General features: G+C 46.3%; 1 protein-coding gene across 1 annotated transcript in view; it reads right to left on the bottom strand.

The window, feature by feature from the left end:
* Window positions 1-260: 260 nt before the first annotated feature.
* LOC144454057 (diacylglycerol kinase beta-like) overlaps window positions 261-20,632 on the bottom strand; it is a 139,342-nt gene continuing 118,970 nt past the window's right edge. Inside the window, exons 11-13 of the mRNA XM_078154692.1 lie at window positions 12,502-12,622; window positions 10,628-10,688; window positions 261-7,361 (exon numbers count right to left, since the gene is read on the bottom strand). Of these exons, the coding sequence (XP_078010818.1) occupies window positions 7,263-7,361; window positions 10,628-10,688; window positions 12,502-12,622 (281 nt within the window). The 3' untranslated portion in view covers window positions 261-7,262. The remainder of the gene's footprint in view (window positions 7,362-10,627; window positions 10,689-12,501; window positions 12,623-20,632) is intronic.

The following is a 20,632-nucleotide window of genomic DNA, read 5'->3' on the forward strand; positions in this document are numbered from 1 at the left end:
CTCATCTCCAAGCTCAACTTTTCTAGCTACTTCTGCGGATCCCCACATTGCACGGTCGCAGGGCCTTCCCATTACCCCTGTCGTTCTCTTCTGGGCATTCTCCTTCCCAGACTTTGGGGGCTGGAAGTGAAGGCTCCAGGTGCAGACTGAGCAGGGAAAGTGACAGGCGGAGTCTCACCTTCTTAATCTTGGCTGGGAAGCATCTCTTTATGCAGCAAAGAGAGACACAATGCGAAAGGGAGAAAGAATTATCGCCCGAGTCAAGGGATGATACCGATTTCTTTGTACTTCATCTACAGGAGGGATCTGGAGGGGTTGTGTATTTAAGTATGCGTATATGTGTATGTATGTGTGTAAGTGTGTGTATGTGTGTGTGTCTGTAAGTGTGTGTATATGTGTGTATATATATGTGTATGTGTGTATATGTGTGTATGTGTGTGTTTCACATCTCTGGTTATCTTTAGGATATGCATTTCTTATAAATTTGTGCCATTTGTAAATTCAGTCTAGGCCCAAGATCGTATGAGATTCCCTTCCACTTTCCCTCCCGTCTTTCTAATTTCTTCATTGAGTTTCTCAGAGAGCCAGCTAGATGGCACAGTGGATAGAGCCCTGGAGCTGGAATCAGGAAGACTCAGCTTCATGAGTTCAAATCTGGCTTCAGACACTTAACTAGCTGTGTGACCCTGGGCAAATTCCTTCACCGTGTTTGCCTCAGTTTCCTCATCTGTCAGATGAGCTGGAGAAGAAAATGGCGACCCACTCCAGTATCTTTGCCAAGAGAATCCCAAATGAGGTCATGAAGGGTCAGACACGGTGAGGCTTTGTGACCCTGAGGAAATCACTGAAGACAACAAAAATGCCAGAAATGAGATGCTTCCAAAGGATTTTCTTTTCTTTTCTTTTCCTTTTTAAGCATCTGGATGGGTTCTGTACTTGGGCATAGGTGGGATGGGTTCTGGGCCAGGGGACAGGTAAGGTAGGTCCGAGGCCAGTGCACTGACTACTACATCATGCCGCTTCATGTTGACCCTCTGAGAAGATCTTTGTACCTGCGCTAGGTTCATAGACTTAGGAAGCTGAAGGAACCTTAAAGGTCCCCTAGACCAACCCTCCCCCCTCATTTTGCAGACAAAGAAACTGAGGCCCAGAGGAATGAATAAATATAAAAGCATTGAATAAATACTTGCTTTGTGGCAGGCACTGGGGTCACAAATACAGAAATCAAGTCAGTCCCTGACCTTGAGGAGCTGATGTTTTCATGGGGGAGGACAGTACATGTTGGGGAGGGGTAGCCAGGATGCAGATTTCAAACTGTCCCTTCTTCAGGGGGCTCCTGGTCCCCACTTCTCTTCCTTCTGGGATTGTCTCCCATTGATGTTGTACATACTTTGCGTGTTGAGTTTGCGTCTTGTCTCTCCCATCAGAGTGTAATCTCCTTGAGGGCAGAGACTATGCTTTTTTCCTTTCTTTCAATCTCCAACACTGAGCACAGTCTACAGCAGATAAGTGCTTTAACAGACGCTGCTCAGATTGTTGACTGACTGGCTGGTGTCAAAGGGTAATTGATTGACTTTTCCTTTCCAGGAAGGGTGGTTGACTTGACTGTACCTAGAGCAAAGCAGTGGAAGGGAGGGAAGGTCCTATAAGTAATTAGTGGTACTACTGGGATTTGAACCCAGGTCTTCAAACCTAGCCAGCTTTTCACTGGACCAAGCTGCTGCTACCAGTGGCCTGATATCTTCTGTCTTGGTCGTAGTCTCGGTGGTATTTCTTTTCTGGCGGCTCCAGTTGCCCCTGCCAAGAGCATTTGGGGGAGGGAGGCAAAGGAGAGCCTGTTCCGTGCTAGAGCTAATGACCACCTCACTTCCAACCAGTGGGCTCCGGTCACTTCTAGCCTTCTGGGTAAGCATGGTTAGTGCAGTCAGGAAAGGGAATGATTCCCATGCAAGTGGAGTAGAGTTCACAGCCACACACACCTGGCCAAGAGGAAGAGTTAGGAGGTTTTGAAGGATTTCCTTTTCTGGTGGGTCCTGCCCTCTCTCACTTGTTTGCTGAAGACACTGCCTATCTGGTAGAGAAGGCAGCTAAGAGGAGAGGGGACTAGAAAGCCAGGAGATGGGGGAGGTGGATGCAGTTCTGGCAATCGATGAGGTCCACCAGGAGGGGCTACATTTTAAGACTCTCTGGCAAAGGGACTTCCGTGTTCTAATCTGTCATTGAATATGTGAGATCAGTGGGTCTATATTTGTCATTATTACTTCAAAGGACACATCATTTACATAATATATACACCATATTAAGTATTCTGCATGTTACATAACACACACATATTATATAAGGTTGGTCTGGCGAGAGGCTCCTGCTTTCTGCCAAACGTTTCCCAACTTATTTGGCAATTTTAATGTATCTTTTCCATCTGTGGAAAGAACTGTCTTGAGAGAAGCTAGTGACTGTTCACCTTCCATCATTTACATTCTCAGGTCTCTGAGGGCTCCCAAGGATGATAAAACCATCTTGGGAGGCAGCCCCTTCCTGCCCACCTGTTCACAACAACAACAACATCTCAAAGCACATCAGTTTCATTCTTAGTACCATGGAGAAAGGAGGGCAAGCTTGGAATGTGTGCCCGTGGGTGTGTGTACAATTTTTGTTTTTAGTTTTCAAGGCTGGATAAAATAATGGCCACAGAATTTCTGTAAAGTCAATAGCATAGGAAGACAGGTGTTGTGGAAATTGGTGACTGTCTACTTGGGGAGGATTTGTGGAATGAATCTCAAGCAATGTGGTGGGATAGAAAGCACACTGGACACGAAGTCTATGCTTTGTAATCTGAGTCCTTCACTTGTTGATACGTGGTGGAACCCTTCACCTTTCTGGGTCTCCGTTTCTTCATCTGTGAAATGGGTGAGATTGGGCTAAATGATCTCTTAGTAATAGAACAAAAGCTTCTTGAGGGCAGGGACTGTTTTGGGTTTGTTTGTTTGCCTTTGCAGCTCCTGTTTGTCACACTGCTGCTACAGGGCCAGGATTTGATAAATGCTTGTTGAGTGAATGAATACGAAACATTACTGACTAACACTTACTAACTGTGTGACCCTGGGCAAGTCACTTAACCCCATTGCCTAACTCCTCCCCCCCAAAAAAAGAAACATTACTGCCTATGAGAGCAAGGCACTCAAGCTCCTTAGTTCTTTCATTTGTAAAATGAGGGGGTTGGACTGGGCGTCCTCTTAGGGCCCTTCTAGCCCTAGGTTGATTATCCTGTGACTTTTTAGGTCCTCAGTGCCCTCATCTGTAAAATGAGGTTGTTAACCTCCACAGGTCCTTTCAGCTCTACATCAATGGTCCTCAGATATTATCCCCTTCAGTTCTCTATCTACCCCTCTATCATCTATCTCTCTATCATCTAGCTATCTATCCAGCCATCTATCCATCATCTATCTTTATTTATCTATCCATCCAACTCAATCCATCCATCCATCCATCCATCCATCCATTTATCTCTCCCTCTCTATCTATCTATTGCTTGTTCATTCTATCTATCCAGTCATCTATCTGCCTATCTAGTCACCTATCAATTTTTGATTTATGATAAGTAATACTCTAAATCACTCCATCTATTCAGTCATCTATCTATCTATCTATCTATCTATCTATCTATCTATCTATCTATCTAGCCAATCATCCATCCATCCATCCATCCATCCATCCACCCATTCATCTATCTATCTACCCATCTAATCTAGTCATCTGTCCATTTTAAAAAATCTATAATAAGTAACACTCTAAATCCTGACTGTGAGATGTCTCCAACAGTCTCAGTCTCAAATGCTCAGTCTCAAGATCAGCTTCTCATTTGTGGGGCTCTGAAAATTAAGTTTTCTTCTTGACAAAGAACCACCTGTAGGAGGTTTGGGAGCAAGGCTGGACTATACACGTACCTAGGCAAGCGCTTTTCTGAAATTCTTAGAACCAGGACCTCCTGGGATCTGAAAACAATGGTCATGGAGCCAGCCTTTACTTAGCTGCAGACCTATCATTTCAACCTGAATCTCAGTCCAGGTACCAAATATATTGCAGTTGCTTTAGCATGGGGTGCCCCTTGTTGGAAATCTCTAAGTAGAAGCTGGCTGACCATTCATCAGGAAAGTTAGAGGATTTTTCTTTAGATATGGGTTGGACTAGACAGTGTCTGAGGTTCCCTCCTGATCTGGGATGCTATGATTCATCCCCAGATTCCCACACTCAGCCACACTACTGGGCTGGGTGTAAAAGGCCTAGATGGAGAGAGAATGTGTTTTAGCCCAAAGCTGATTACAGGTACATTTCATAGTTATCACATCCACAATCTCTGGTACTTGTTCTCTCAAATTCAGGCTCAACTTATGTCCAAAGTCCTGCTTCCCTTTTCCTAGTCTCAGCCTCTTGTTGTTGGAGAAGGAGACACTAGGCAGAGTAGCATTTCTGTGCATTGTCTTACTCTATTATAATGTAAGCTTCTTGAGAGCAAGGCAGAGACCATTTAGGTTTTCTGTTTATATCCTCAGCCCTTAACATAGTGCTTGGCACTTAATGGCACTATGACACTTAATATAATGCTTTCCATTCACACATTCAATCATATATTATTCATTCCTTGGGAGAAATCTCTGAGCAGGGCAAACTCATCCTTTGTTCCAATTTTGAACTCGAGGAAAGAGAAAACTTTTGGAATCAACTTCGGGTCATTGAGCTCTGAAATCCCTCTAGTCTTGCCCTGGAAGTCTGAAGATGTCCCTGGATGAAGCTTCTCATCTCCTTGTCCCTCTAAGACCTGGATCATAACCTTTTTTTAAATGTCTTGGACCTCTTTGGCAGTGTTGGAAGACTATAGACCCCCTTCTCTGAATAATGTTTTTAAATGTATAAAATAAAATATAGAGGATTACAAAGGAAACAAATTATATTGTAGTAGTTATCAAAATTTTTTTTAAAATGCCCATAGACCCCAGGTCAAGAATCCCTGCTCTGAGAGGACATGCTGTTTCAAAGGCACTGCCACCAGTGGTTTCTACCAGGAAGAGAGTAAATAGGAGAGCTAATTGATTTTCTTACACTACAGTTGTTACAAGACATAATTTCCTCCAGATCTGGACTGAGGAGCATTTCTGTCTTCAACCAGACCTGGGATCCAGACCTTTACTTCCTAAAGCCAGCCTCAGTGATTGACTGACCAGTTTGGCTGGTAAATGTTTTCCCACGTGAAGTTGGTCTGGATCTATGATAGTGACTCAAATGGGTTGTATTCAAACTGTAGGGCTGTTTTCTTTACTAAAGATCCTTGCCCTCCCTCCTCACCCCCAGCATGTCCATCTGAAAAGGATATGAACTGTAGGCCATGGGTCTCCAGCTCAGGAGAGATCACTTTTTGTGGCCCTCGATCCTTGTGATCAGGGAAATATATGATGGCAGAATCTTTGGTTGGGGCAGAGGGGAAAGGGGGAAGGGGAGGCTGTAGAAGAAATCTATTGCCCATTGAATACAAATCCAGCAAAGGAACCCAATTTGGAATTTTTAATCTTAAACTGAGTACCACAGATCAAGCCCTGGGAAAATGGCATGAAAGATGTCCTTATTTGGGAGGAGGGAGGACGTGTGCCATGTTGAGGGGAGAAACAGATTCAGGGACTCATCCTGGCACCAAAGGCACTCGTGGTGTTCTTAATAGCCTCTAAAGTTGGTACCCTGGGCCGTGTCTTAGCCATAGGATCCATAGGTTGAGAGCTGGGAGGGACTTCAGACCATCCTGTCCAACCCTCTCATGTTGCTGATGAGGAAACTGAGATTTAGGCAGGTGACTTCTCAAGTCCTGACTCAAATGAGAGAGGCAGGATTTGAACCCAGTTCCTCTGACTCCAGTGTGGCTCTTCTCACACAAATACAACTACTATTCATTGTCTTTCATTCTCTCTCTCTCTCTCTCTCTCTCTCTCTCTCTCTCTCCTCCCTGTTTCTCTCTCCTCCTCCTTCCCTCTCTCTTTTTCTCTCTGTCTCTTTCTTTTTCTTTCTCTGTCTCTTTTTTTCTGTCTGTCTCACTCACATACACACACACACACATACACACACATACTCCCTTCTTTCATTATATTGGCCTTTATCAATCAATTTAAGTCTATAAATAAATATATAAATAAAATACCCCATAGGGAGAGGAGGAGAGGGGCGTGTGTGTGTGTGTGTGTGTGTGTGTGTGTGTAAATAAGCAAACACGAGTTGTCTGCTGGTGTGTGCTGAACCCTGCTTCCTCCCTCTTCTTCTGTGTTTTTCCCGCCTCTCTCCCTCTCTGCCTTTCTCCCTTTGTCCCTCTTTCTTTCTTCATCTCTCCTTCCATCTCCTCCTGTCTCTCTCTCACCACCAGGCCTTGGAACTCCAGCAGGAAACCTGGTTTGTCTTGAAGCAGTGAGAAGGCAGTGGCAGGAAGGTTTTCACATTGTGCTGTTATTACACTGTTTGGCAAAATAAAGCCTCGAGTGTTTCTGCCTCCCACCCAGGTGTTCAATGGCTAGGAAACTGAAGACCTGCCCTGCAGTGTGTGAGGCTGCCCAGGCAGCTGGCCTGCTCCCAACAGACTCTGCCTGGTGGAAAGGAGTTTGACAAGCACTCCAACTGACAGCATTCTCCGGACCCAGAATGCTCCCCAGCCTCTGCCCCCCGTTGCTGCCTTCTCAGAAAACTGTGTTGGAGCTCAAATGACGACTGGGAGATGGACATACACTTGCTGGCCTTTGCCAGGAGTCGTATTCTGAAACCTTGTGGGCCATTTTGAATCCGCACAGATGGAGCTTTGTCCAACTTCTCCGGCCTGGGAGTGGCTGGGAAGGAGGGGGTTGGTCTTGTCTTTCAGCTCGGTCTAGATTCTGCCACCTGTGAGGAGTCCTATGCTGGCTCTGCGTGGGCCCTCTGGGGTGGACGGTGGCAGGTGGTCAGATATAGGCCCCTACCTCTAAAGGGAACCACCTGGGGCCTAGCAGGAGTTGGGGGGCTGGTGGACAAGAGTGTCCTCTGAGCCCTACACCAATCAAGAAGCTATTTTCACTCAGCAGTCCTGGATATTTCCACCCCCAGTCTGGTAGGTTTCTGTCCTGGTGAATCTCTTTGCCTCCATTACTTGAGGGTGCTGTGTGTGTGTGTGTGTGTGTGTGTGTGTGTGTGTGTGTGTGTGTGTAGACTTCAAGTTCTCCTCCACCTCCTGGGTTGGCTTGAGGCCTCTGGCACTCCCTTCAGAAGTCCCGGTCACATTGCTTCTTGAGGAAGAAGAAGCTAGGCTTCGGAGGTGGCCCCAGCAACATGGGCACTTGGTTTTTGTGGGTGATTTTAGCCTGAAAGGAAAGAGAGGAAGTGAATGAATAGCTCATATACACGAGTCCTACGGGAACAAATGGCTGGGGAGGGTAGGGGGAGGAGAGACAGACAGACAGACAGACAAACAGAGACAGGGAGACAGAGAGAGAGAGAGAGAGAGAGAGAGAGAGAGAGAGAGAGAGAGAGAGAGAGAGAGAGAGAGAGAACAAGGGGCTGGAAGGGGCCACTTAGCTCATGCCCAACAGAGACACAGTGTGATATAGTAGATAAAGGGCTAGGTATGGAATCAGGAAGGCCTGGGTTCAAATCTTGCCTCAAACCCATCTGTGATTGTGGGTCAGTCACTTGATCGCTCTGGGCCCCAGTTTCTTAGGATCCTTAGGACCTTAGGGTCAGCTGGATAGGACCTTAGAGGTCACTGAGTTCTATCCTTTCATTTTACAGGTGAGGAAACTGAGGCCAGAAAAGGAAATGACCTACTTTGGGTCACCTAGGGAGTAAGTGGCAGAGTCAGGATTCAAATTCATGTCCTGCAGCTCCCAAGTTCAGCACTTTTTCCTCATCTGTTTAACAGGGAGGGGGGTAGGGTTTGGACTGGCTGATTGTTATGGTTTCTTCTAGCTCGGAATCTGTGATCTATGGTTCTTCATTTTACAAAGGAGGAAACTGAGTCTTGCAGGGGGAAATAAATTGCCCAAGGTCACACATTAAGATGGAGGAGCCAGAATTTGAACCCAGGCCTGTCTGACACCAGAATGCTCTTCTCTTCTTTTCCTGTTGTACCATGCACCATGCTGTCTGAGGGCTCCCTTCCAGAACGACAGCTGCCCTTGACCAGCTTCAGAACAGGCGACTTGGCTCTGGGCAGGACAGATTTGGCAGTGCTGGTGGTGATGGGCAGAGATGCCCAGAGAGGCAGGAGCTTCCCATGCATGGAGATCTGTCTGCACCTGTCTCGTGTCCTTGCTATTCATAGCCTCAGAGATAGTCGGAGTTGGGAGGGACCTTTGGGACAACCAGATCAAACCCACCCACTTCACAGATGGGCAAGCTTGGCCAAGGTCACACAACTAGCAAGTGGAAACGCAAGGATGAGAACCCAGGACATATGGTCAGGTCCATATGTTTTCTGTGATATCACCAGGCCCCTGATAAATGAGCTTGGTTGGGCAGAAGTTTGAAGGATGTACCAGGTGTCTCAAGATCAGGTGGGAGCCTCAGTTTCACCTTGGCTTAGAGTGATATGGGACCAAAGCCCCTCCGACCATGGGATCCCAGAACCAACCCCCTCATTGTGAAGAAACTGAGGCCTCAGGGATTGCAGTGACTTGCCCAAGGTCTCACATAAGACCAGAGAATCTAGGACAGGGAGGGACCCCAACCCATCCTTATGGGGTGACGAATGACGAATGACGAAACTGAGGCTGAGGAGAGTGATGTCCCTTGTCTGAAGGGACATACATAATAAGCGACAAGGATTTGAACCCGTGCTTTCTTACTCCAGACCCAGGGCTCTCCTCATTGCCTGCTCAAATTCAGGGTAAATTAAGTCAATTAAGGATGAAGGGGTAAACTGGCTGTCCTGGGGTGGGAGTAGAGGGAATCTTCTGGAGGGGGTGGGTTTTTAGATAGGTTTTGGAGGAAGGAAAAGCAAATAACTGGCACAAAAAGGAAAAGCTTCCAGCTAGAATGGGGCAGAGTCCTGGAGACAGGAATGAACAATGTCAATGTTGAGGCCAGGATGAGGGAGCTGAGCGGGGTGACAGAGGGCTTGGGAGGCCAGGGAGAAGAGTATGGGTTAGGAGCTCCGATGGGCACAGCGGACAAGAACAATTCCAGAGGACTCATGACAAAATGCCCCGACGAATTCAGAGTACAGACTGAGGATACACACTCACACATACATATGTATACCTACACACATACACAAATACACGTGTACACACATCTGTACATATACACACATGCTTGTACATATATGTGTGTGCGCATGTCTATGTGTGTATATACACATACATATATATGTGCATTAGTAGTGTCTGATTCTTTGTGACCCCATGGACTTGTCTGTGGGGCTTTCTTGGCAAAGATACTGGAGTGATTTGTCATTTCCTTCTCCCATTTTACAGAGGAAGAACTGAAGCAAATAGGGTCGCACAGCTAGTAAGAGTCTGAGGCTGGATTTGAACTCAGATCTTCCAGACTCCGGGCCAGTGCTCTATCCACTGGACCACCTGGCTGCCCCGTGTGTATGTATGTGTATGTGTGTGTATTCACATATATACACACATACATGTAGACACATCAAATATATTCAATTCGCGTGGGAATTGGTTTTGCTTGGCTATGTGTATTTATAACAGGCTGTGTTTTTCTTGCTTTCTCAATGGCTAGGAGAGGGGGAGGCGGGAAGGAGAAAATGCAGAATTTAAAATAAAATTTAATTTAAAACAAAAAGAAAGTAAAACAAAATAGTTCATGTGAAAAGAAACCCAAGATGGTGACAGTTTCACTATACTCCCTCGCTCCCCACTCCTCTCACCCTGGTCAGATCACACCTGGAATATATTCTTTCCATTCTGGCCAGTAGGTTGAGGTGTTGGGGAGCTGGTGTCCATGCGGAAGAGCACAATTTGAATGGCCAAGGGACAGGAGACGGTGCCACATCAGTACTGATCTAGGGAATGAGGAATGGCTGGTCTGCAGAACAGAAAGCTTGGGAAGGACACGGTCTTCAAGGTTTTGAAGCACTGTTCCATGGAAGAGGGATTCCATGGGTTCTACATGGCCCCAGGAGGTAAAATCCCTTTAGGATTCATTTGGTCCTCCACTGGGGGTAGGTCATGAAAGGGCATACTGACTCTTAGCAAATGGTAGACTCTTAATAACTATTTATAGGCTGATGAAATCATTGATTGGCTGAAAGAATAAAAACTTGGAGAAACCCGGGTGTGAAGATTTCTCTCTCTCCTGTATGGAGCACACTGATTCCATGTAGATTCAGATGACAAATTAGGACTAGCTGGCTGAGATTAGAGGGAGGCAGTTTTTCACTCAGTCTGGAAACTTGCCTGTCTAGAATGCCCCAGAAAAGTTCCCTGTTGTGTGTGGGGCTGTACTGTGGGACCTCTGAGGTTTCTTTATTTGATCATTTTATTTTAAGCCTGTCCTGCTAATCTTGCTATGTCCTACTGTAAGCTTGTTTTCTTCTCAGTAAGCCTGTGGTCATTGGAGGCCGGGAGGATAGCTCCTCTGGCCAGCGTCAAAGACGGACTGCACTCACCGTGCAGGGTGCCTGCAGCCAGGGCTCCCCATCCACTTGCATAGGCAACATCTTGGTTGTCCTGGAACCCAGAATAACAGCAACAATAAAAGAGAAGAACAGTGAGTTTTTGTAGTAGGGGTAGTAATGAGGTTAGGTGTGCTTGACTTGTGTATCTAGAGACAGTAGGGCCATTCACAGGAGCTGGGGCAGTTGTCAGGGTAAGACAGGGCAGAGAGCTCAGGATATGGAAACAAGGCACTTGGGTTCAAATTCCCCTGTGTGGTCTTGGATACATTATCTGACTGCCCTGAGCCTCAGTTTCCCACTCTGTAAATTGAGGGGGTTTGCCTTTGATCTGGGATTCTGTGGTAGTATCACTCAGCATCCCTAAGCTTCAGTTGCCCCATCTGTGGAAGGATATGATTGGTCTAGATGGCTTACAGCTCTTGACCTGTGATTCTCTGAGTCTATGGCAGTCTCCAAAGGCCAACTGGAGGAAGTAGGGTGCTCTTCATGAGGGCACTTTCAAGGAGCTTACCTTGAAGGGGGTGGGATGGGGAATGGGTTTTTGGTTCACCCCAGGATTCTTGCCAAGTACTACAGCTCCTTCAGTTATGCAAGGTGAGGGGGCCTCAGTTCTATGATGAGTGATAGGTTAGATCATGGCAGTGAGGTAATATCTCTGGTCTGTATAAAACATATGTTGGCTCTGATTCTGCCTGATTCTGCCTGTTCTTATATTTGTTAATTCAGGAGCTTCCTGAATGCCTTCCTAGTTCCAGGAAAGGATGCTATATCAAGAATAATGGTGTTCAATATGAGGTCCAGTGCCCCCAAGGAGTCCCTGAGACCCTTTTAGGGGTCCTTGAGTTCAAAACTATTTTTGCACAATATTAAGATTTTACATTTCTACAATGGTAAATATCAATGGCTACAATCCACATAAAGAAAAACTCTTTGGGAGGGGTTCTCAATAATGTTTTAGATTGTAAAATGGTCCTGAGGCCCCCAAATTTGAGAACTGCCGCTTTAGAAAGCAAAGACTGGATCTGGAGAAAAGAGGGCCATCTGGGAGTAGACTGAGATTACTAGAAGAATAAAGGAAGAATTGGGATGCCAGTATAGAGTCAAAGCCTTCTCCTGGACATGAGTTTACAGAAGAAAGAGTAGGGGAGCTTTTTTAAGTCCCATAATCAGTGGCATGTGGCAGCCCTAGGGACTTGCCCTTGGTGAGTTTGAGATAGACAAACAGAGACAGAAAGACAGAGGCAGAATCAGAGACTGAGAAGGAAAGGAAGAGAGAGAGAGAGAGAGAGAGAGAGAGAGAGAGAGAGAGAGAGAGAGAGAGAGAGAGAGAGAGATGAGAGATAGAGAAAAAGGGAGATATGTACATGGAGAGGGGGAAGGAACAGAGGAAGGCAGGGAGGGAGGGAAGGAGAGGGAGAGAGAGAGAGGGAGTGAGGGAGAGAGAGACACAGAGAGAGAGACAGACAGAGACAGAGAGACACAGAGACAGAGAGAGAGACAGAGAGAGGAGAGAGAGAGAGAGAGAGAGGGAGAGTCAGTCAGTCAGTCATTTTTGGAGGTCTAGGTATGATGCCAGCAGGAATTAATAGTGGCTAGTCGTAGAGCTATTTCCCCCCTCCTCCCCACCCCGGTTTCCTTCTTTCTTTTCCTTGTTTTTCACTTATTCTTCAAACATTTATTGAACAATTTCTAACACAATGCCTGCCCTCATGGAGCTTACAGTGTTTTCTTTATTGCTATTAACTAGAATAGATGGAAACAATACCCTCTTCTCCTCCACCCTCCCAAGATTTCTCTGTGGTAATTAGCAAGTCTTTTGTAGGAGGTGAAACCCCCAGAGTCTACTGAGCAATGGGGCCAAATACCTGATGGTAACAGAGGTGCACTGAGCCAGCCTCTTCCCAGCATTCTTCAGTCCAGTGTAGATTTGCCCCATCTCCATGGCTCCCTCCAGTCCCACCACTTCTAGAAGATGATCACTGAAGTCTATGGAACACAGAAGCGTCAAAACATCAATTCAAAATTCAGTTAAACGACAACTACGAGCCAGGCAACATCCTAGGCACTGGAGAAACAAAGTCCAGAGCACAATTGCTCCTGCCTTTAAAGAGCTTACATTCTATTGGTTCATTCGACAAGCATATCAAGCACCCATGGGACCAGGCACCATGGCAGGTACTGGAGAGAGAAAGATGGAAACAAAACTGTCCTGCCCTTAAGGAGCTTACGTTCTACTTAGAGAAAAAAAAAAGCAGTTGAGTAAATACGAATATACGACATAAACACAAAATAACTCATTTGGGAGGGGTAGAGTGGAGAGTGCTTACAATCAGGAAGTTGGAGAAAGGCCTTATTTAGGAGACATTTGAACAGAGATTTGAATGGAGCTAGGAATTCAAACAAATGGAGAGGAGGAGACAGTGGCCTAGGAAATGGGTGAAGGCATAGGGAGTTGGAATGTCAATTTCAAAGTACAACAGATATAGACCATGGCCAGTTGGAATGGAAGACTGGCTATCGCAAAGGATCTTGTCCCAGGATTGACAACCAGAGTCCAACAGCCTCTTTGTTTCTCCAGCAGAAATTTTCTCTTGTTCTTTCATATTTTTAGCTTTTAACTAAACACATTATTCATCAATTAATCAGGTACCTACTATGTGCTAGAGATGTATTCAGAAAAGTCAATATATAAAAGCTTCTTTGTGGGGGAGGGCACTAGCAACTGGGCAGTCCATTAGACTGTAAACTCCTTGAGGGCAGGGACCATCTCATTTTGTCTTTGAATCTGTAGTACCAAGCATGTAGTTTTTGTTGTTGCTTTGTTGTTTCAGAAGTGTCCATCTTTCCGTGGCCCCATTTGGGGTTTTCTTGGAAGAGATACTGAAGTTTCCTTCTCCAACTCATTTTACAGATGAGGAAACTGAAGCAAACAAGGTTAAGTGACTTGCCCAGGGTCACACAGCTAGTAAGTTTCTGAGGCCAGATTGGAACTCAGGAAGATGAGTCTTCCTGACTCCAGGTCCAACACTCAATCCACTGTGTGCCACCTAGCACACAGTAGGCACTTAATAATAAATGCCTGTGGATTGATTGATTGATCAGAAAAGCCCTTGTGTTGTGTAGTAGCAGCACCTGAGATGTATCACCAAGAGCACCCTGGGAAAAAGAGAAACAGAAAAGAGACTGATGGCCCATTTCCTCCCTTTCTGTCTTCAGAGCAGGATCAGTGAATTCCTGTTGTTGGCAAGCAACCTTCACATATGCATCTGGAAGCCCCCCTTCTCTTCAGACTTCCTGGGGGGTTTGCAACATGCTAGAATGTTTTCCTTGTGAGGGTGTCATTGGAGTTGAAGGTTGGTGTCAGGCAGAGAGATAGAACCTTACAACCTGACTCCTTCTGGAACTCTGAGCTCAAAGCAAGACATCAGGAAAATTCCTTAAAAGTTTCTTTAGGTGCATGCTGTATACAGTGACCCATCCCCCTCCCCAGTGACTGACAGGGGAGTCAGAGAGGCCTTCCTGGAGGAGGAAGCATTTGAATTATATTTTAAAGGATAGGTAGGAATTCAATAGAAGACAAAGAGGGAGGACTTTCAGGGAACAGGGTAAAGAAAGGTAGCCCAGGGAGTATTTGGGGCATGCTGTCCATTACTGTTATACACTTACATATGCCTCAGGAAGTAGTACTAATGAGAATGGGTCTATAGGGGCTATCCCCCAGGCAGGGTGTTCCAGAGGTCATAACCAGACAAAGAAGCATAAGACAAAAGAGCCTTCCTGTAGGTGGTCCAGCTCCCTCAGCATTGACCCCAGTGCTCAACCCCGATCCTGCCTGCATCCAGCTCAGGGAGACCCCATGTTGGTGAGAAGGTGTAGTGCTGAGGCCAGCTTCCGTTCTAATGTAGATTTATCAGAACCACAGTAGTTAGTGGCTATGGAGGAAGGGGAAGTGAGTTAGGGTTTGGTTAGCCTGTTAATACTTGTGTTTGCCCTTCTTTTACTCATTAAAAACCAACCAAACAGTACTTCCTCCAACATTAAGAGTTCTTAATAAAGACAGTTAAACTTAATGAAGATAGTTAAAAAAAATTATTATGCTGACCACAGACATATCAGTGTTGGCCCAATCTACTGATTGACCAATTCATGTTTGATAGGCGTTTTTGGGTGACGAATTTAGCTGGTTTTTCCATTCCTTTGATTTGCCTTTTCTTTCCCTTCCAGTTTTTCTCTTCCCTCCCCTCTTACACCCCCCACCTGCGGTGGCTTGTGAAACTCCCATCATTATAAGAAATCATGAAAGGAGAAAAGCTTGTTTGGTAGAAAGCCTTTGGCTCTCTGAAGGAATTCTGAGCCAGTGAACAATGAATGTCTGAACCTCCAGTAATTTAATTAGTTCCCCTTTGAACAAAGCTGAACAAAGAGATTTGAATCAGCATTTGGAGGAATTTCCTGAGACATTCAGGGACTACCTGAATATTCAAGGACACATGGAAGAGAGAGAAGGAAGAAGGCAGGAGAGGGGAGGAGGGAGAGGGAGAGGAAAGGAGAGGACAGCAGAGGGTTAGGGGAAAGAGGGAGGAGAAGGAAGAAGATAGGAGAGAACAAGGGAGATGAGAGGTAGGGAGAGAAGAGGGCAGAGGGGGAGGGAAGGAGGAGGAGAAGAGAGAGGAGAGGTCAAGGAAGAGAGGCAGAGAATTCAAGTCAACAGGCATTTAGTGAGTGGATGTGCCCGGCACCGTGCGAAGGGCTAAGGACACAAAGAAAGACAAAAACAGTCCCTGCCCTCAAGTGATTTACAATCGAAGGTGGGCAGGAGGATTAGAGCAGGAGAAAATTTGCAAGCAACTACTGGATAATTGAAAATAGTCTCAGAGGCACTAAGGGGTTTGGGGAAAGGCCTCTTACAGAAAGTAGGCTTTTTAAGTGAGACTTGAAGGAAGCCAAAGAAGCCAGGAGGCAGAGATGAGGAGGGAGTGAATTCCAGGCACTGGGATGCGCAGAGTGCACAGGAGCATCTAGAGGACAGTTACTGGAAGGTGGCGTGCATTCAGGGAGTGAGGTGTAAGAAGATGGGAAAGATGGGAAGGGGCAGGCTATGGGCGGCTCCGAAAGCCAAACAGACGATTTTACATTAGATCCTGGTGGTGATCGGGGCCACTGGAGTTTACTGAATAGGAGAGTGACATAGCCACACCTGCACTTTAGGAAGATCACTTCCATAGCGAGTGGGGGTGGACTGGAGCAGGGGAGCCTTGAGGCCATTCCAATGGACCAGGTGTGAGGTGATGAGGTGAGGCTGAGAGCAGTGTCAGGAAAGAAGGGGAATATGACAGCTATCACAAAAATCAAATCCACAGGACATGGCAGCAGGCTGGCTATGGGGGAAGGTGGTGCGACAGCCAGGAAATGATGAGGACACCCAGATTGTGAACCTGGGTGATTGGAAGGATAGCGGGGCTAACACTGACTATGACAGGGACATCAGGAAGAAGGGAGGGTCCGGGGTGTGTGTGTGAAGATAATGAGAGTAATTTGGGACATCTTCTGTTTAAGATCTCTATGGGACATCCGGTTTGAGACGTATGAGAGGCATTAGGAGCTGTGAGACTGGAGTCAAGAGAGATTAGGGCTGGATAAGTAGATCTGACAATTCTCTGTCTGGAGGTGATGATTGCATCCATGGGAGCTAACGAGGTCACCCAGCGAGCATAGAGGAAGAAGAGCACCCAGGACAGAGCCTTGGGTGGGGGAGGGGGAGGAGAACACCCGCAGCGAACAGGTGGAAATAGTCAAGGAGAAATGACCCCATCTCTTATTGGGGACTGTTTTTCTGGGTCTTTTTCCCTAGGGCTTCCAGCAAGGAGGGAGAAGATTCATTTCTCCTGACCTGACTCGTTTAAGAAGTACATGGCAATGAAGACCTGTCTGCTTGTCTGGGCTAGTCTAAGGTGGGACCTCAGGGCCCTGACTGCCCTCTTCTGCCTTGGTATGTGACCAGTAATCCTGAGAAACGGGTGTTTGCATATTTAGCGGTAACCCTGTAGGTCAAGAGTTCCAGATATCCGGAGTCAGGTATTTGCTGACCAGAGTTGGGAAGGTTCTTGGAGATGACTCCTACCATTGCCAGGGAAGATCCTACTGCTGAAAGAAAAAAGAAAAGGAGGCCCAAATGGGAAGGAGAAATGGCCATGATGGGTTGTTGGACAGAGCAGGGCTGAGTTATGTATAGATAGAAAACATCTGTTCCACTTGTCCACGAAGATGTCTTTGCCTTCCTTGGGCATAGAATGAGTTTCATAAGCTAAGGAGATGTCTTGTGTCTCTCTTTCTGTCTGTGTGTGCCTCTGAGATGTTCTTAGAAGTTTATGTGGTAGAGGGAATAAATACTCGTTCAGTACTTTTTCTAGAAGGGATTTGATTACCCACATTTTTGGGGAAAGGAGAAAGAGTGCCTGGCCACTTTCTTTGGGGTCAGACTCCCTTACCCCTTCCTGTGTCAATATAAATCTGGGGTACATTTAGAGACCAGAATGGAGCTCCTTCGGAGAGGAAGCTTCCTGGGCTGTGCGGTATACCAGAATCCCCTTTGCACCATACCCTCCAATGGTCATCTAGCCGCTCCTTGAAGACAATCACCTTCAGCGAGGGGAAGCCCACACCTTCTTGAGGATATTCATTCCACTTTTGGATCACTCCAATGGTTAGGAAGATTTTCCATACATCAACCCTAAACCTTCCTCTCTCCACGTGCTACACATTGCTTGGGTGGAAGCCTAGAGGTTACAATCTCTCATAGAAAGATAGACTTTGAGCTGGAAAACATCCTAGAAGTCATCTGGCCTGACTGCCTTCTTCTACTGATGAGGAAGCTGAGGTGCAGTAACTTGCCCAAGGTGGCATGGGTAGTGAGTGGCAAAGAGGGATCTGAATCTAGTTCTCTCGTCTCTCCTCCCAGGGTCATTCCCACAGTGCCCTGCTGCCCCCGTCATTGGGGGAGGCACAGTTTCTTTTGATTGGCTTTTCATTGCTGTCCCATCTCTGGGATGGCAGTTGGGGGCCAAGACATTTTCTGGCCTGGCTCCTCTTGGTAACTAATCTCTTAGGGTGGAGACAAAGAACAGAACACGGCATCTCCTGGGATCCTCTTCTAGCTCAGCTACTAATGACTTACTGTGCGGTTTGGCAGATGTTGCCATCTCCCTGTTGTATTTATTACCTAGCTATATATTGATGAGAATCTGGAGTTTCCATCTTAGTAAAACGCTAGGAGTCATTGGCACCCACATCACAGGGTGGTGGGCGAAACATTGCCAGTAATCAACAAGATGGCATGTGGAAGATGAGATCATAGGATCAGAGACTTGGAAATGCATTCATTGCCTCCTCTATTTCTTCCGCTCACTCCAGAACAGTGATGCAGCAGACGGGCAGTTATTGGGGGATGGAGGGAGAGGAGGAGGAGAAGCAGAGATTATAGAGAGGGCAGTTTCTATCAGGAGCCTCCAAAGAATCAAGTGGTGTGAATTATTCAGAGCTCCTCTGGGCACCTAAAGGCCTGACCCTGACCCACCAGGGGCCCCTTTCCCCAACCTTCCTGCCAATATCTGTCCATTTTTTTTTTCCATTTCCTGGCTATACATTGACCCTCCTCCTCCATCTCTTTCATGAAGGAACATAATTCCTTCATTCCTGTTCCACTCAGACCCTCTGACCCACTGGCCCTTTGTCAATGGTGGTGGGAAACCCAGGGGGTTGAGGCATTTGCCTCAGTAACATTGTGCAGGGTTGGAGGTACAAAGAGAGTACTTGGCCTCAAGGTGCTTACCTTCTATTAGGGGAGATGACACATGCAAAATGACTGTGATGTGGAGACTGGCCGATAAGGGCCCAGTCCTCAGAGTACATGCTCTGTGATCCTCTTCAAGCAGAAGCTAGATGACCATTGTAGGGTATGTTACAAATGTATACCCCACAGCCCAGGAAGCCTCCTCTCACAAGGGGCTCCATTCTGCTCTAAATGTATCCCAGATTTATGTTTATATTGGATGTCCCCAGGTTCAGGAACCTGTTTCCTGAAATGCCCCAAGGGCCTTTGAGCTCCCTCCCCTCCATCCAGACTTTTCCCTGTGGGCTTACTATACGGTGATGACGGTGATGACGAGGCCTTCTTTAATTGGCTGGAGTGGAACTGAGTGTGTGTGTAGAATGTTCAAATGGAGGAATTATCTTTTTGTTTCCTGGTCTGTGGGTTGGAATAGTGAGCCTGGGGCCTAGGAACTGTAGATATACAGTGATTTGGAGAGGAAGGGCCCTAGGGAGCTAGAGGGATGGGAGGGGGAGGGGTTGGAAATCAGAGAAGGAAATCAGGTGGAAGGTAATGAATGCTCCTGCTGATTCTTAAAGGAAACCAGGTATTGAAATCAATCAGCAAGCATTAATCAACAAGGCACTGTGGCCAGGCACTGGAGATGTAAAGACACACACAAAAAGACCTGCCCCTGCCCTTAAAGCGCTTACAGTCAAATAGGGAAGACGATAAATACATACAAAAATATAAACCATAAAAGGAAAGAGAAGACATTACAAATACAACATAGATGTTAAGTGTAGCTGGATTGAAATGGCACAGGAGGTTAGGGAAGGAGGCACCAAAAATGAAGGTAAGGAGGGATAAATATACAATAAAAAGGTAATAAATGCTCTTATTCTAGGCACGAGGGACAGTCAGTGCAAACACTTAGGAAATGGAGATGGAAGATGGGGGATCGAGTGGGAAATTGTAAGGAGAACCAAGTTCTCAGAAGGGAGTAATGTGTAAAAAGACGGAAAGGTAAGAAGGTGACAAGCCACAGCCTCAGTTTCCTTCTTCCCTCTAGGTCAGGCCTTTGTTACTTCTCCCCTAACCTATTCTAAAGGCTTTCCAACTGTTCTTTCCACTTCTCTCTGTATGCAACCCAATCCATCCTACAGAACATTTGCCAAGTTAATCTCGCTGATGTACAGCGGGCTGGCGGTGTGACCCACTTAGCATTCTGGCGTTCCAGGAATGTCTCCAAACTCCAGGGTGCAGAGCAGTTGCTGCTCTGCATTGGTGCAGGGGATTTCCTTCCTGGGAGCTCCCTACACTGGTGAAATGGTGGGTCCAGCTTAAAAAACAAAAAGGACAGTTCAAATGACATTGCTCCCTACTCAAAATCATTCAGTGGTCCTCTACTGCCTGCTGCATAAAGTCTAGACTCCTTAGCCTGCCATTCAAGGCTACAGTTATACCTCTATATACCTTCTCTAATTGGCTACGGCTCCACTTCACATATTCTGTGCTCCATCCCAGTGGAGCACCTTGTCTTTCCTCAAGCATTATCCATGTTTTTTCACTCCTGCCTTTTGCTCAATGAGGGAGTTGGCCCAGAGGGCGTCTAGGGTTCCAGCTTGAACTTTCTGCCATTCTGGACACATGGATTGCCCTTTTCCTCTTTGTCCCATCTGTTGAAATCCAAGACTCAGCTCACACGATGCCTCTTCCATGAAGCCTTTCGTGATTGCCTCTATCCTATCTTTTGAATATTCACTCATGTTACCAGAGTGCCAAGAGCCCTCCATTCTATGCAGTTAGACATGGTCCAATTGTGAGTGGATTCCTCTCTAACTACCTGAATATGTCTTGTGTTTGGCCCCACCTACACCTTGGTTCTGGTTTATTTCAGGCTTTCTCCTAGGGCTTATTCAAATCAGCCAGCCTGCCAGGGCCCAGGTGCTAATGACCATTGGAACATAAAGCATAGTTATTATGACATGGAAAGAACAGAAATGGGACTTGTTTTTGAGTCCCTTTTAGCAAAGGAATAGGGCCATCTCTTTTCCTTCTATGCTGATGTATGTAGATAGATGCCCACACACACATATGCATATAAGGAAGGGAGATGGCTCTTCCATATATATATATATATATATATGCTTTATTTATGTCTTTATTTGTTGTTGTTCAGCTGTTCT

This window comes from Phascolarctos cinereus, unplaced genomic scaffold, assembly GCF_003287225.1.
Source record: "Phascolarctos cinereus isolate Bilbo 61053 unplaced genomic scaffold, phaCin_HiC Scaffold_5;HRSCAF=322, whole genome shotgun sequence".
Classification (NCBI taxonomy): domain Eukaryota; kingdom Metazoa; phylum Chordata; class Mammalia; order Diprotodontia; family Phascolarctidae; genus Phascolarctos; species Phascolarctos cinereus.